The sequence below is a fragment of the Canis aureus genome, chromosome 29 (assembly GCF_053574225.1).
Source record: "Canis aureus isolate CA01 chromosome 29, VMU_Caureus_v.1.0, whole genome shotgun sequence".
Lineage (NCBI taxonomy): Eukaryota > Metazoa > Chordata > Mammalia > Carnivora > Canidae > Canis > Canis aureus.
In genome coordinates, this window is record NC_135639.1 from 26,373,727 (window position 1) to 26,390,659 (window position 16,933).

The following is a 16,933-nucleotide window of genomic DNA, read 5'->3' on the forward strand; positions in this document are numbered from 1 at the left end:
TGAGGAATTCTGTTCCTCAGACCCACCAACCCACCACTCCCACACAAAGCACAGACCTCAGGAATGGGAATAGAAATGACCGACTTTAATCAGTCTGTGATGAAATGAACCTCTTTTAGAGGTCAGGTAAGGGTGAGGAAGCCCTGCCACAGGTGGGGCATGCTACTTCAGGCACAGCTGAAGCAGAGAGGTCAGAGAAACTGCTGGAAAGGTGGAAGGAGAGGGCAGTGGGACTCACAGCTTCCCCTGAATGGGTGAAAGTGGCTTCTGAGCCCACACAGAGCACCAGCCCCAGTCAGGTAGTGGGTTAGGCCTCTGTGCCCCATAGCAACCCCATGTGACCACAGGACAGCCCCATCCCCTCTTGGTCCTCTTCTTCCTCCTGCCCCACAGGGGGAAGCAGGTCCCTGAGCACACAGCCAGGCCCTTGCTGAAGCTGGGCCAGACAGCCAAGCAGGAATGGAGACTTCAGTGATGCCCCTGGCTCAGCCCCAGGAGCTCCCCACACTCTGCATCTGTCCCAGGAAGGCAGAGTAGCAGGATGTTGTGCCCCAGGAAGGCAGAGTAACAGGATGAGGGGTTGGCAAGAGTGGCTCCTGCCCAGGGCTGTGATAGCATCCTCAGCAGGGTGACCTTGCTGTGCCCGCCCCTCACACCATCTTAACATCCAGGGCCTGGGCCCGTGATAGGTTCTGGCGCTGGGCTTTGACCATGTGCAGGCGTCTCCCATGCAGTGTGAACTGGGACCAGGTGAACAACTGCAGCAGAGCACAGGTGATGGGCACCAGCACCAGCAGGTAGAAGCAGCCCTGGCGGAGTGTCGGGGCCTGTGCTGGGGGTGGGGCCGGGGGCTCTGGCCAGGGCTGGGCACTCCCCACAGGGTTCAGTGGGGGCTGCTGGAAGAGATCATGACCTAGGATGAGAGAGCATGCAGAAAGAACAGGGTAAGCCCTGGTCTCTTCTGAAGTCCACAGCACCACATCCAATGACACACATGCACGTCTAAACCACAACTCAATTCCTACCCCAACCTTGCTTCTCCCCTGTTCTTCCCTTCTTGGTGACTGGTACCACCATCCACCCCAGAACCTCAGTCTTCCTGGTTTCTTCAGCTAACATCACCACTCAACGGCCAGTCCTTCCCCCAATTCCAAAACACATCCCACACTTTCTTCCAATCCCCTGGTACCACCTGTTCCAAGCTTCCCTGGCCTCTGCCACAGCCTCGCCACGACCCATTCTCCATACAGGTCAATGTGAACTTTAAAAAACAGAGCAGACCATGCCACTGCTCTGCTTAAAATCTTTGCAATAGGGCACCAGGGTAGCTCACTGGTTGAGTATCTGCCTTTGGCTCAGGTCGTGATCCGGGGGTCCTGGGATTAAGTTCCGCATCAGGCTTCCCTCTCTGTGTCTGTGTCTGCCTGTGTCTCTGTGTCTCTCCCTCTGTGTATCTTTCATGAATAAATTAAAAATTTATTCAATATAAAGTTTTGCAATAGTTTTTCTTCACATCAAAAATAAAAGCCAAGCCCTGCCTGACAGAGCCCTCTGCTTTCCCAGCCTCATCTCCTAACCACTCCTGAGACCTCAGGCCTTTGTACCTGCCCCACCTTCTGCCTGGGATTCATGGATATCTTTGTAGACCAGATTCCTGCCATCGGTCCACATCCTAGGGGTCACCTCCTCAGAGAGGCCTTCCTGGATCACACGAAGTAGCTCCTCAGTCACACTGCAAATTTTACCATCTCTTTCCCCACCACCTGCTATTTTCTTGTTTGGCTGTTTATCACCAACCCACCCATCCCTCTGGAATAGGGAATGTGGAATATAATAAGTTCCATGAAGCCAAAAACCATTGTTACCTCCCTAAAGGGACCCGGAGCAGCTCCTAGTCGAGAAAGTATTCTATACACATTTGTTGAATGAATGAATGAATGAATGAATGAATGAATGAATGAACAAATGAAGGAACTATCGAAAGACTGGAAGAACTGGGAGACTCAGTCCCTAAACCCACATGGGAAGAGGCAGAGGAAGGGTGGCCCAGGGACAGCCTTGGTTGGTGGGTTTCCATTCTGTCTCTGTTATGGACCCAGCTTGTCAGCTCGTGTGCCAGGTAAGCTTTGACCCCTGGAACCTCAAGAGCCCTGTGCCAACCCCCCAGGCCCTCACCTGTGTAGAAGCACAGCAGCCAGGTGCCCAGCAGCGGGGCAAAGGTCTGGCCTGGCTTGGTCACCAGGGCCACCATGCCAAAGAGAAGAGCTGAGGCTGCCTGCTTGCGGTGGTTCAGCACCAGGTCCTCATCCACCAGATCAGTGACCACCAGAGTCAACAGCTTACAGGTGCCCTCAGTGAAGACACGGTTGCTGCCAGCGAAGAGAAAAGGGGACAAGAATGAAGGGGTGAACAGAGGTGCGGGGGTGGGGGGCAGGGGCAGTGCCTACCTGGCAATGAAGAGGCAGAGGAGGCCAGGGCGGTCAGGCCCGGCCAATAGCATGAGCAGGCTCAGGCCCAGCTTGAGCAGGAACAGCCCCCGCACCACAGTGTAGACACCCCAGCGCTGGCACAGGGGCAAGAAGTAGAGGTTGTTGAGGTGGGGAGCGACGTAGGAGATGCCTGGATGGGGGGTGGGGGCTTGTCAGAGGGCACCGCCACAGCAGCTTCCACATTATCCACATCCTGACAATCGGAATCAGAGCTGGCATCGACAACACCTGATGTGCCAGGTCTGTGCTATGAGCTTCACATCCTTTTACTGAATCCTCACCACCCTTTAGGGTAAGTACTATTATTATCCCGACTTTACAGATGGTAAATGGAGGCCCAAAGAGATTAAACAAAACACGCCCAAGGCTACACAGAGAACAGCAGTCAAGCCACACACCCAAGCCCCGCAGCCCTGCTGTGAACCGGCCACTGTGCTGCCTCACCTCTGGGGGGCACCATCGTCCAGATCACCAGGAGAGCAGTGCTGCACTATTCACAGCACAACAGGCTCCGGGCCCTTCCCCACAAAAACAGCTGGAGGCTGGGGCGCAACCCCACAGTTGGCAGTGGCTTAGGCCCTCTGCAGCCACCACCAGGCTCCTTTGGGGAGGGAGCTGCGGTAGCAGCTGGGGTGCAAGCTTCTGTCCTTGCCGCCAGCCTGGGGCACCCACTCACCCAAAAGGAAGGAGCCTGTGGAGAGGGAGATGTGGTCTGACAACAGATGCTCCAGGAAGAGGGGGAAGAAGTTGCTGTTGAAGTGGCAGTGAAAGACCTGCAACCCAAAGGGGGCAGTAAGGTGGCTGCTGGGCTGGTGGGTGGGGGTGGGGATTGGGAAGGCCGGAAGCCAACAAGGGAGTGGCTGGCGGTAGACTTTAACCCCGTGTCCCTCCTTACAGAAGGTGCCAAAATAAAACCCAACACCAAATTCCTATTGCTTATCTAATTTTGCTAATAGGTAGAAGGAATGATAAAATTGTCAACTGAATGATTGAGTTTTTTTCTCTTTAATTGAAAACACTTTAGTAAAACATGCTTGATGATATCAATACCATCCCATGTATAGCTGAATTTGGCTAGCTTATTTATATACATGTCTTAGGCACGGCATTCAGTGTTTCAAAAAGATTGTCACAGAGTTCCCAAAGGGCACCTCATTTTCACACCCTCATTTTGCAGGTGAAGACAGACAGTCCTGCCTAAGATCACACAGGGAGTTAGGAGTTCTGACGGTACTGGAATCTGGTTCTCCTAACTACCCGACCTGTGTTCCCACTAGCCAATCACCCAGAAGCCCTCACACGAGGCCCACAACTGCTTTCCCAGCTTTTAAGGAGCCCGTTCCCTAGAGTGAGGCACATCCTAGCTGTTGAGCTGGGGAGGTGCTCCAATACCTGTACCAGGTCCATGCCCACGAACCACAGGAAGTTCCGGTGGCGTGCCAGCTGCCGGAGGTACTGGCCCAAAGTGATGCTGCCTGCGTCCTGGCAGCCCGTGAGCAGCTCCTCTCCACACAGGCTACAGGGCAGAGGGGGGTCACCAATGGCCAAGGGCTGGGCCAGAGCCATCCGCCACCCAGGGCAGCCACCCATCAAACAGGGGACTCAGTGTTGAAATCCCACTCAGAAGAGTGCTGGTGGGAACCCAGAGGGCTGGGCCAGGGCCACTCACCCGCCATCCACAGCCAAGGCTGGGCACCCTGGCTCCCTGCCAGCTGCCTCAACCTGCCGCCTAAGCAGCCATGTGGCCCCCACAAAGCCCAGCCCAGAGCCGGTGGCCAGTGCCACACAGAAGGCGCGGAAGGAAGAGAAATCTTCCTTGTTCCAGAAGGCATAGGAGGCAAAGACAGAGAGGGAGCCAGCCGCACTGAAGAGGGAGCAGTAGAAGTTGAGGTGGGTACGGTCGTGGGCAGAGAGGGCCAGGTCAGCCAGCAAGGCATGATGGTGCAGGTCGACGAGCGTCAGGAAGCCATCATAGAGGCACAGGCACAGCAAGAACTGCAGGCCAGCCGGGGCCCAGGGCACCCAGAATGCCAGGAACGACAGTGCCAACAGCGGCCCATGCCAGCCCAGGGCCCGCACCCGTGCCAGCACCACAGCCCTCGAGGAGAGCCTGGCACCCGACCTGCCGAGGAGAGGAGAAAAGGTGGGAGCTGCTTTTACCAACTTGGCAAGCCACAGCTCCCCCTGCCCAGGCCTCCAAGGAAGGACAGAGGCCCAGAGCACAGGACTCACGTCAGAGTGATCCCACTGAGCCCCACGTCCTCAGCCTCTGATTTAGGAAGCACAACCCACTGGAGGGTATGCTCTGTCTGCTCCCTTGCCAGTCTGCCAAGGCTGATGACCAAAGGGTGGTGGGATATCTACTTCTCAGGGTTGGGGGCAGTGCTGGGCCTAAGCAGGGATGGGGTCAAGGAATCTGCCAGAAGCAACAGAGAGCGTTTGCTGTACTGCTTCCTGTTCTGAGGACCTGACAAGCCAAGCTGGGGTAAACCTTGCCCCAGGTGAGCAAGGCAAGTTAGTCAAAGTCATTTCTCCCACCTGCCTGACCTTGGGAAGGGAAAGAGCCTGGTCAAAAAGTGGAAATGGTCTCCCTTTCTTTCCCCACCCCAAATAGAGGCACCCCTGAGCCATCCCCAGGACACAAACCGGGGCTGGGAGCTGAGGAACTGACGGTCACTCAGCCAGCCGAAGAGGGGGTCGTTGAGGCTGTTCCAGAGGAGAAACACCGTCTGTGGGCAGAGGGGAGAGGGGCGGGTAGGCTCCAGGTGGCTGCATCTCTCAGAGTTTTCCCTACCCAGCCTGCTCACCACCCCTCAAAGATGAGCCCAGCTTTCCTGCCTGCAAACCTTTGCAAAGAGGCCGTCCCTCTGCTAAAACCTACTCTACCGAGATGCCTGGGTGGCTCAGCAGTTGAGCCTCTGCCTTCAGCTCAAGGTGTGATCCCGGGTCCGGGGATCAAGTCCCACATTGGGCTCCCTTGCAGGGAACCTGCTTCTCCCCCTGCCTACGTCACTGCCTCTCTCTGTGCGTCTCTCATGAAAAAATAAATAAAATATTTAAAACAAAACAAAGACACTCTCCCAGCCACTACCCCCATCAAACTCCCACCCATCTGGGGCAAATTTATCCAGCTGATGAATTAATATATATGAATATATGATACCACATATGTGAATATCTAGAACAGTGCCAGGCTCATAGGAGAGTGGCCAAGAGAAGGAGGACTCATGGACACCTCCAGCTCCAGCTTTTCTTGCTGAATCATGGAGGGCAACCTGGCCTGCCCCATGCTCCAGACTGGGTGGCACCCAGCCCTGCAATCTGCCCAACTCCCATCCACTGCTGGCCTACCTCTCCAACCCAGAAGGCAGCTTTGTTGATCTTGTACACTGAGACAAAGGTGTCCACATAGTAAAGCAGGAACACATTGTGCAGAATAGAGATGAAGAGGGCCAGGGAGCCATAGACCACAGCTGTAGGAAGGCCCAGCATCCAGGCCTGGAGCCTGCCCAGCCCCATGGCTGCCAGCTCAGTGTCAGCCCCAGGAACACTGAGGAGTGCTCACTTCCAAGAGCAGTCTGGCCATCCTTGTCCCTGGGGAAGAAGGAGCCAGTTAGCTGCAAGGCTCAGAGCCAGCTCTACTGGCTCTACTGTAACCCCAGATCTCTGAATCATTTAAAAACTCATATCCAGGGGCACCTGGGTGGCTCAGTCAGTTAAGCATCTGCCTTTGTCTAGGATCATAATCTCAGGGTCCTAGAATTCAGACCCACATCAAGCACCCTGCTCAATGGAAGTCTGCTTCTCCTTTCCCTCTCCCCCTCCACCTCCCCCCCCCCCCCCCGCCCATGCTCTCTCTCTAAAATGGTAAATAAATCTTTAAAACAAAACCAAAAAGCCCCTCATTTCCACTGGGAGGAAGTTTGTACGCAAAATAAAGCTGGAGAACATCGATGACATATAGTTGAAACAGTGCTGGGCTAGATACACCACTATCGAGAGTAACCCAAGACAACTGATAAAGGCGTGGGAAAAGAAGTCAGGCATCCCATGAGTGCTAAACCAGGTCATGTGCTAGGGCAGTGTGCTCAGCATCTTTTTTCATCCACACCGTCTTATCACAAGAACCTTAACAATCTGGATGTGTCAACTGTGGGCCTGGGCACACAATGCCCCCTATAACATCAGGCAAGCTACTTAACACACACCTCAGTTTCCTCTTCTGTAAAAGGGAAAAAGAGGGATGATCATGCCTACTCTGCAGAGGAATGTCAAGATCAAGTGAGGTAACTCTTGGAAAGTGCTCAATAAATAGATGGTGGTGGTGTCATGATTATCTTTATAAAATGCCTACAGGGATCCCTGGGTGGCGCAGCGGTTTGGCACCTGCCTTTGGCCCAGGGCGCGATCCTGGAGACCCAGGATCGAATCCCACGTCGGGCTCCCAGTGCATGGAGCCTGCTTCTCCCTTTGCTTGTGTCTCTGCCTCCCTCCCTCTCTCTCTCTCTCTCTCTCTCTCTCTCTGTGACTATCATAAATAAATAAATAAAAAGAAAAGAAAAAAATAAAAAAATAAAAAAATAAAATAAAATGCCTACAAAATTTATAGCACCATTATAGTGTTAAAAAGAGAGCAATCCCAAGCTCAGAGATGTTGAGTCATTTGCCCAATGTCATACTGCAAAAAAGCAGGGGATCTGACCCCACCCATCTGGTTCTGAAGCCTTTCCTGCTACTTGACTTTCTAAATCAGGTTCCTATGCACTGTTGGGTGGAACAGAGAAAATTGCTGTGATGTCAGGTTCCATAGGTATATAAGTGAGAGTCCACAACCAGTCATGCACTTTGATTCTGGAAATTCCACCTCAAGGAGCCAGCCTCAAAGGAATACTATAGCGATGTTCACAGTAGCAGCAGTAATAAAGAGCAAAAAATTGGACACGGCCCAAGAATGCACCAAATGGACAGGCTCAGCAAGGCCGACACTCCAGAGAAGCACGTGGACCACGTTGATATGCAGAAGAGAAATCTAAGAACATGTTACATGAGAAGAAAGAACAAAGCATGGGGTGGGTGCCTGGCTTCCAACCCGGCTGACTTGTATGCAGAGGCTGGATGGGCAGGTTGACCACAAGAGGGGAGGAAATAAAAGTCAGATTTTTATTAGAACGGGCCTTCTCAAACTGGAACATGCTTTCCAGTCACACAGGCAACTTCATCAGAATGCAGATTTTGACTCAGGAGATCTGGGGAGGAATCAGATTCTGCAGGTAGTAGGCTGCAGGGCGGTGACCAGTTTCGGTGGCAGGGGGCAGGCAGTGAGGCTTGACTTGACTTAGGCCTGACTCCTTTTTTAGATTCAAAGCTGCCATTCTCTTTTCAGAAAAGTAACCCTTTGTGTGCTTGGCTGATCCCCAGAGGGAAGCTATGAGGATTTCCCTCTCTCAAAATCCCTGCTGTGAGTTAAATCCTGTCCCCCGCGCCCTATAACCCCCTCACTCACACACACACACACACACACACACACACACACACACAGGCATGTTCGAGCTCTAACCCCAAGTGTGACCTTATCTGGAAACAGGATCTGTGTGGATGTAACCAAGTTAAGACGAGATCACAGTGAATTCAGGTGACCCCTTACAGGGAGAGGGAAATTTAGAGAAAGACACACACACAAGAAAGAAAGACAGCTTGGGACACCTGGGCTCAGCAGTTGAGCGTCTACCTTAGGCTCAGGGTGTGATCCTAGAGTCCTGGGATTGAGTCCCGCCTAGGATTCTCTGCCTGTGTCTCTGCCTCTGTGTGTCTCTCATGAATAAATAAATAAAAATAGAAAGAAAAGAAAGAAAAGAAAGAAAAGAAAGAAAAGAAAGAAAAGAAAGAAAGAAAGAAAGAAAGAAAGAAAGAAAGAAAGAAAGAAAGAAAGAAGGGAGGGAAAAGAAAAGAAAAGAAAAGAAAGAAAAAGAAAAAAGACAGATAGCTGTGTGTGGACAAAGGCAGAAAGTTTAAGGATGCAGCTAAAAGCCAAGGACTGACTGCCAAGGACCACAGGCAACCACCAGAAGCTAGAAGGAAGCAAGAAATGAGTCTTCCCTAGAGCCTCTGGAGGGAACATGACCAATCAGCGTTTTTTCAGACCGTGAGAGAATAAATTTTGGTTGTTTTCAGCCACCCAGTTTGTGGTCATCTGTTCCAGTAGCCCCAGGAGCCTTACACATACCCCCAGGGGCTGTTCCTCTTTGAGTCCTCGTGACTCAAGCCTACCCATGGTGTGGTCTACGTGTTGGAGCGAGCATGCATGCATGCACGCACGCACACACACAGAGCTGAAACTTTAGCCTCCCATCATGGTCAGGCCCTGGAGAGCCAACTTCAACCCTAACCCAACAGTAGTGACCCCCCAGGACCTGTCCTTCCCCCATGACCCCCTATGGCTCCCACTCTGTGCCCAGGGGCCTCTGTCCAGCCTGACCTCCCCTGGGTCTTCAAGTCACTCTCTCCTCTGGCCAGGCTCTTGTTCTCGGCAGCATTCCTCCCAGAAGTGGCCTCCCACCTCCCCATCTTTCAGGAGCCGGCACCGTGACCAGATTTTCTCCAGACCCTCACTGATGCCTCCTGCCACTGTACCACACTCTCCTGCCTGCCCCCATAACACCCCAACTGTGGAGTTTCCCAGGGCAGGGCCTGCATCTTTGCCCTTCATCCTTGGAGAGAGTGGGCCGGATGAAACTATTCTCTGGTAGAAAAATAGGCCCTGAGGGGGGAATAGTGAGGGAATCCCAGTGGGGTCTCTCAGGCTCATTGAGAAATGAGGGCAATTCACTCAAGAGATCCAACTGGTGCCCGCCTATGCCCAGTGTTGGGGAATGAAGAAGTTGAAGCAGCCAGAACAACCTGGAAGCAGCTGGTAAGTCTGTGAGAATCTTTCCCGGGCTCCAGTGATCCTACCTTGCCCCAAAGCAGGAGGATGGACAGATAGCCTCCCCCTGGAGCCCTTCAGCCCCCAAATGAACATTTGGTGGGAAATGCTTTTCCCCCCACAGCTTTATTGAGGTACAAGTGACACATAATGATCTGCACATATTAAAAGTGTACAGCCTGATTAGCTTTAACATATACATACACCTGTGAAACTGTCATCACAGTTGAGATCATGAACATATCCATCATCCTAAAAGTTTCCCTGCCACTTTCTAAGAACATAGAAGGAAAACACAATTGAGGGTCTCCTAAGTCCTGACTCTACCAGTTACTATGTGTGTGACCTGGAGCAATTTGCTTAACTTCTCTATGCCTGTCTCTTGATCTGCAATATGCCATCAACCTTCTGAAGACTATTGTTAGCAGTCAAGGAAAAAATACTCTAAAGCACTTAAGTGCAGTGGACACTCAAACTTCAGCGATTATTGCTATTGAGCCTCTCAGACCTCCTGAAGCCACCACACAAGGACGAGGTGAGTATTAATCTAAAGGTGTTTTGGGGTTGTAAAGCACAATGTCTACTTCCATTGTTTATCCTTAACCCAGCTCACTTTCTCGGATTCCCCAAGGGCTTTCAGAATCACCACCACCCCACCATCACCATCACCACCATCACCACCACCACCACCACCACCAGCACCCAGCCACACACACACCCCTGCTACCATCTCACTTCCAAAGCCTTTGTCCAAAGGGAGTAAAGCCTCCCAGCCCCCTACCCAGATATCTAGTGACCTACCCTGGTTGCTGGAGTTGAACCCTGCAGGCAAGCCCCTGGCCTTGCCACCAGCTGGCTCCCTGCACTAGTGCTGGAGTAATGGTAGAAAACCTCAGAGGGAAAAAAAAAAAAAAAAAAAAAGAAAGAAAAGAAAACCTCAGAGGATTGTGACATGAGAAAGGCGTGACTTTTGCCATCAGGAGAGGCTGAGTTTAAATCCTAACTGTGTTTCCTACTAAAAACGCAACCTCGAGTGACTTACCCTGAGCCTTGGTGTCCCCACGTGTAGAACGGGAATAATAATGCCTATCCTTCAAAGGAATGTAGGAACGACGAAACGAATGTCCAGAAGCCCCCAGCATTGTTACATGGAAGATGTTCAGAAACTGGCTTTTTCTTGGGCTCACTCATAAAAGATTGGAGTAGGAGCAAGGGAATATCCTGGTAATCTGGCTCCTTCCCATGGTAAGGGAATTTGAGAGAAAAGATAGGATATGTCAGGAGAGGAGAGTCCACAAATAGCAGGAACACATGCACAGTTCAAGAGTGCCAGATACAAGCCCCAGCCACAGGCCAGAGTTGGAGTCAGGGGAACCTGTCCAGGTAAGCCTCTGCCCAGGAGAGAGCTGGGGGAGGAGTATGCAGGGCCACTGCAGCCAGTTTCTCTTCCAGATTCCACTCCTCCCTCAGGAAACACCTTCCCCTTCTAATCCTCCCCACCCTCAATACTTCCCAGCAGAGAACAACAGCCCTGCCTCTCCAGGGGAGGAACAGCTTGGAACCCACACCAACCTCATTGCATAAGCCGGGTGAAATATCCTGTAACTCAGCCAACGCCACCCCCAGCTTGGCACCTGGCAAGAGCATCTGTTGGAGGTCCCCAGAGCCCACTCCACCCTCGTGCTGGGATGGTCCCATTTATGTGGCTTTGAGCCAGCATTTCTCTCTCCCTGGGCCTTGGTCTCATCTATAAAGTGGGGATGATGCCAATTTTAGTATATGTGCTGCCGAAGCGAGCACTGGGGATGATGCCAACCTCTTGAATTGCTGCAGGGCTGGAACACAAAAGGAATATAAAGCACCAAGCACAGTGCCTGGCACATAGGAGATCTTCAACAAACAGTAGCTACTGTTATTCTTTTTCATGTCTCTGAAGTGTGGTTTCATGATCTTTAAAAGGTTTCATTCACTCAGTGTCCCCTTCTGTCCAATCCATAACTTAAGTAGTCTCTCCAGCACCCAACACTGATGCCTCTTGCTGCCTGGTATATCCTGCCATCCCTCAAATTCTCTTTTAAATGCCACCTCCACACCTTTGTTCATGCTGTTCCTTCCACTTAAAATACCCTAGATGTAACTACATATCATTTCTCAGGCATCTGGGTATGTCTGGCTTTCACATCTCTCATTAAGAATCCTTACAACTCTTGTTACTATTTCCATCTCATTTTATAAACGAAGAAACCAATGCTCTGCTCTGGAGGTTAAATAAATAAAAAGTTATTAGGTACTGGAGCAAAGATTCAAAACCAGCGTCTTTGACTAAAAAAAATCCCAGCATTTCTCATGTCACTATGCTCAACCCCACCACCATCTAATCAAATCCTGCTGATTCAAGGCCTAGTTCAGTGGCCAAGCCTTCCCAAGTAAACCTAGTCAGGTATTCTTTCCCCTTCCTCCTTTATCAGGACCCAGATGCCTCCCATACCCTCCACCAGCACCCAAGCTCCTTAAGAGCAGAGCCAGGTCAGACCCCAGTTTTCTACTCCCTGCTTCCACCAGGCTCCTTCACACAGTAGGTGCTCAGTGAATGCCTGCTGAGTCAATTTGCCCCTAAAAGGCCAATTTGGGCATCCACAGAACTAGGGAAGAGCAGCAGCCCTAAATCCCGTCGCCACCCCCAAATCCCACTATGCACCTCCGTTCAGCTTGGCTGTGGGAGTCAGAAAGAGGCAACCAGGAGAACCTTGATGTGCCCTGAATAACACATGTATTGCAAGGCAACAGGTGCACAAAGGGGAAGAGTGATAACAAAAAGCAACATTAAAAAAAAAAAAAGCAACATTTATTAAGCTTGTACCATGTGCAAGGAAAGCGAATACAAGAGAGCTATGGAAAGAGAACTCAGGGCAAGGAGGTAGAAAGACAGCAGATCAGGGGGCTCCGTAAATCACACACAAGAGTCTATCCTGAGGACAGTGGGATGGGGGGGAGGGCACTGCGGGTTGGTGAGGTGACAGAGTCACATCAGTTTGGAAGGAATCCCCCCACATGAAAACTCACTCCTTTCGACCCATCAGGCTTCTGGAAGATAAAGAACTAGAATGGATGGAAACAGTAGCATCTCCCTGATTTGTGAACCAACCTATAGTGGTAGGGGGCTGGTGGGTTTGGTGGAGGAAACCAAGAAAGCGGGATGGGGCTCCTAGAATGAGGGGCATCAGAAGGGTGGGTGCCGATTCCCTCCAAAAGGATTAGTGACTGTGTGAAGCAGTTTAATGCAGAGGGAAAAGGCTGCTAATAAGCATAATTTGGAGTTGGGAACCCTGAGTCAATCTGAACTTTATCACTACTAACTAGCTATCTGAGTTTGTTCCTATATCTGTGAAGCAGGAGAAAACAATTCCAGTCTCTACCTGTCCTCAGGAGCATCCAATGAAATGAAGAGGTGTAACACCCTGCACGAATTATTAGGTGTGTCCTCTTCTCAACAAGCAGAGGACCTCTGAATTATCTGCTGCCTTTCCTATTTCACACCTGCTTTGTCTCCCTGCCCATTGCAGGGTCCAGCCCTGGCAGGAGGCCTCCCCTGGCTTGGGGGCAGTGGGACACCCTCCACTCCAAATAGTAATAGGCTTATCCTCCTCCCCCAGGAAGGTGAAATGAACTTTCACCTTCCTGGGGGAGGGACCTTCCCCCTCTCCCTCCCCCACAGGTCACTACTACAGCAGCACTGGAGGATCAGCGACCTCACCTTAGCACCACTCGCCCCTCCCAAGCCACTGAGGAGTCTGGGGGCTAAACCACGAGCTCTTTACTCAATAGCTGGCGCTGAAACCTGTGGCTCTTCGGCCAGTCTGCACATTAAAATCACCTGAGGGGCTGCTCCGTATCGAGGCCCAGGCCTCACTCCTGACCAATTTAATCGGAATTGTCAAGGATGGGTCCCGACGTCGTGTTCTTTTAAAGCTCCCCAAGCGGTTCTACTGTGCCACCAGGGTTAAGGGCCATTATATTAATGAAATGGATCCCGGCCTGATGCATCCCGCGACCCCAAGCCCCCAAGGAGCCCTTCGGCCAAGGATTCCACCCTCACCCCTTGAGCCCAAACTGCTCCCACCCTGACCCAAGGACTCTCCCATCCCACAACCTGATCATCTCTGGGACACCCACCCCCAGCCCCCCGCGCAGACAGCCTCCAGGACTCGCAGAGCAGACAGCGTTCCTGTCCCCCGCGGGTCCGTCCTTTGTGTAGGATTGGCCCCCAGTCCGGCCCGCTCCTGCCCCCGCGCCCGGGCCGCCGGCCAGCCCCTCACCGCAATCGTGGCAGGAGAGAAGCCTAATCCTGCGGCCGCCTGGAACCAGGTGCGAGGCAGTGCGCCTGCGCGCGTCCCGCCAGCGGCTTCCCCGGCCGCTCCCTCCTCCCCCAGCCGGCGATTGGCTCCGCGCGGCTCCCGGGACCGCGCCCCGGCAGGTGCCCGCGCCCGAGGCTGCCGCCGCCATGTTTGTCACGGGCTCATGCCCTTAAGGACGGAAAAGAAAACGTGGACACTGGCAAGAAGAGAGCAGTGGCCTGGACTCCTGACGGTTCACCCCCTCTCTTTCACCTCTATAGTTGCTTAAAGACAATTTCAGTTCAAATCAATAAGGGTTTTCTGAGCGCTCCCCTCCCTCTCCCCGTCCTTCCTTAGTGTTAATTCCCGGGATGAAGAGAGCACAGCACCTTAAGAGTCTTGTGGTCTGACTAGATGCACAACTAGGCAGATGAGGAGATGACAGTGGCACAACGTGAGACTCCCTGAGGCGGAATGGTGAGTCCCTGCAGAGTGGACATCCCCAGCTTAAGGTGTGGGCACCAGCGCTCAGGCACCAGGCCTCCAGAGAGCAACCCCAACCTCCTCGAATTAAAAAAAATAATAATAAAATCTAAGGAGTATTGAGCTCTCACTATGTGCCCCGGAACGTGTTAAGCACTCTGCATGCATTGTCTTGTTGAGTCTTCACATCATCCTGGGAGGTAGGTGCCATTTTACAGATGAGCCAATAGGCTCAGAGAGATTCAGAGACTTTCCTACAAGCAAGAGGCCCAGACCAGCTGGATCCAGCTCTCTTGACTCTCAGAACAGCAGTCTTTCCTTTTCCTACCCCTGCCCAGGCCCTCAAAGTCAAGTTTTCTTTTGCTCAGTTCAGTCTGGTGAGGATGTCCCATGTCTTTTCCTAATAGGCCTGTAAACCTGGTTAGGTTTCCAGGCAATCAAAGAGCAGACACTTCAGACCTACTGTTTTCCTGCCCTGGGATATGAGGCAGTGAGCGTGGGTGGGTTTTAGGTTTTAGGGGAACCTGGGGCCCAATCCCCTAACTTCACTTCTTTGTTAAAGGACTCTCCTTTTGTGAACCTCTGTTTTATGCCTTAGAGGGATTTTGTAGGTGTTAACTGAAAAATGAGAGTGTAAGAGTATTGCAAGTTTTTGGCTATTATGCTTTTGTTGATGGTTGTCAACAGGAAAATCATCCTCTTCCTCCTGCCTGACTACCTGGAAAAGGGCCCACTCACAGCAAATGGTCCAACACTAGAGCCCCGGTATGCAGGGGTTAGGGGTTAGAGTCTGTCCAGCCAGTTCCTGTGGAGCCCCAGCAATCCCGTGATCTTTGCTCCCAGCATCCACCTCTCACCAATCTCATTTCTCTCCTCCACAATCCTGCCTCTTCAGACCCTCTTCTTACCCCCTAAGCCACATATATCATCTCTCTTCTAAACTTCAAGCAATTTCTGGAAATCACCCCCCATCCCAACCCCTTGCTCCCATCTATGTTTTCCTGGCTGAGAATACAGGGCTGGAAAACCAGCATTCAGCATGGTGTCTGGCACACTAGGGCCTCCATAAATTGACTAAAGGAGTTTCCCTGCCTTTCTATCTCTGACCAGCATGTGCCTTTGTTGCAAAGCAACCCTAACTCTACTTTGGCCTCCAGTCCTGTGAGAGATCAGGGGGACGGAAAGGGCTGTCAAAGGGCCAGAACTGAATGTGACCCACTGGAAAAACTTTAGCCTCTATGTTACACTTTATGTCCCATGGTTACACTGACGCTCCTCATCCTTCTGATTTTTTTCTTTTTTAAAAGATTTTATTTATTTATTTGACAGGGAGATAGTACAAGAAAACAAAAACACTGGGAGCGGCAGAGGGAGAGGGAGAAGCAGGCTCCACACTGAGCAGGGAGTCTAACCGGGGCTCAATCCCAGGACTCCAGGATCATGACCTGAGCCAAAGGCAGACTCTCAACCAACTAAGCCACCCAGCATCCCCCTCATCTCTTTGATTTTTTTTTAAGATTTTATTTATTTATTCATGAGAGACAGAGACATAGGCAGAAGGACAAGCAGGCTCCCTCCGGGGAACCTGATACAAAACTTGATCCCAGGACCCCGGGATCACCACCTGAGCCAAGGGTGGATGCTCAACCACTAAGCCACCCAGGTGCCTGCTCATCCCTCTGATTTTTTTTTTTAATTTTATTTATTTATTTATGATATTCACACAGAGAGAGAGAGAGAGAGAGGCAGAGACATAGGCAGAGGGAGAAGCAGGCTCCATGCACTGGGAGCCCGACGTGGGATTCGATCCCGGGTCTCCAGGATCGCGCCCTGGGCCAAAGGCAGGCGCTAAACCGCTGCGCCACCCAGGGATCCCTCATCCCTCTGATTTTATAGACAATGTGACGTAACCAGTTACCCTCTTGTGTCAGCACCAGGGCTGGGCCTTGTGATTATCTCCAATTTCCCTTCCTGGTTGTCAACAACAGAGCTAACTGGGAAGGGATATAGGATTCAACTAGGGGATCCTATCATCTGCCTAACTTCTTGAGTCATATCAGAGTCCTTGGATTGTGAGACAAATAGATACATAAATAATTTCTCTCTTTGAAATTCTCTCCTCCTTTGGCATCTGACCTCTCTGATCTGGGTTCCATCATATTCTCCTCTTATCTAACAACTCCTCCTCAGTCCCCTCACTGGGACGCTTTTTTCCCCAGGGCTTTCTAAACGTGGAGGGCAAGTCCCCCAAGTTTCCATTTTCAAAACATTTTTTAAAAGATTTTATTTATTTATTTGATGGAGAGAGAGTGAGAGAACACAAGCAGAGGTTGAGGGGAGCTGCAGAGGAAGAAGCAGACTCTCTGCTGAGCAGGGAGCACAGTGCAGGACTTGATCCCAGGACTCCAAGATCATGACCTGAACCAAAGGCAGACGCTTAACAAACTGAGCCACCCAGGCACCCCAAAATTCTTTTCAATTATTCACTCAGACTTACCAGGCCATAGGCTATCTGGGGTAAAAGGGACTTCAAAAACAAGACTCCCTGCCCTCACAAGGTGTAAGTGGAGGGCAGCCCAGGTGGCTCAAAGGTTTAGTGCCACCTTCAGCCCAGCCTTCAGCCCAGGGCGTGATCCTGGAGTCCAGGGATTGAGTCCCGTGTCAGACTCCCTGCATGGAGCTTGCTTCTCCCTCTGCCTCTCTCT

The 16,933-nt window shown here is 51.6% G+C and overlaps 1 protein-coding gene across 5 annotated transcripts; it reads right to left on the reverse strand.

Moving 5' to 3' along the window:
* Positions 1 to 64: 64 nt before the first annotated feature.
* SLC68A1 (solute carrier family 68 member 1) lies at positions 65 to 13,839 on the reverse strand. 5 transcript variants are annotated; one of them, XM_077877828.1, is made up of 10 exons: positions 13,728 to 13,833; positions 10,454 to 10,647; positions 5,841 to 6,083; positions 5,136 to 5,218; positions 4,159 to 4,611; positions 3,882 to 4,005; positions 3,166 to 3,262; positions 2,448 to 2,619; positions 2,176 to 2,369; positions 65 to 913 (listed from the first exon to the last, which is right to left on the reverse strand). In XM_077877828.1, the coding sequence occupies exons 3-10, from the start codon at positions 6,006 to 6,008 to the stop codon at positions 651 to 653; spliced, it is 1,554 nt and encodes a 517-aa protein (XP_077733954.1). In that variant the 5' UTR covers positions 6,009 to 6,083; positions 10,454 to 10,647; positions 13,728 to 13,833; the 3' UTR covers positions 65 to 650. The 5 variants fall into 5 exon arrangements, with proteins under 5 accessions (XP_077733954.1, XP_077733955.1, XP_077733956.1 ...); XM_077877829.1 differs by lacking the exon at positions 10,454 to 10,647 and adding an exon at positions 13,286 to 13,394 and having other exon boundaries at positions 13,728 to 13,811; XM_077877830.1 differs by lacking the exon at positions 10,454 to 10,647 and adding an exon at positions 13,286 to 13,397 and having other exon boundaries at positions 13,728 to 13,782.
* Between the last annotated feature and the right edge of the window lie 3,094 nt (positions 13,840 to 16,933).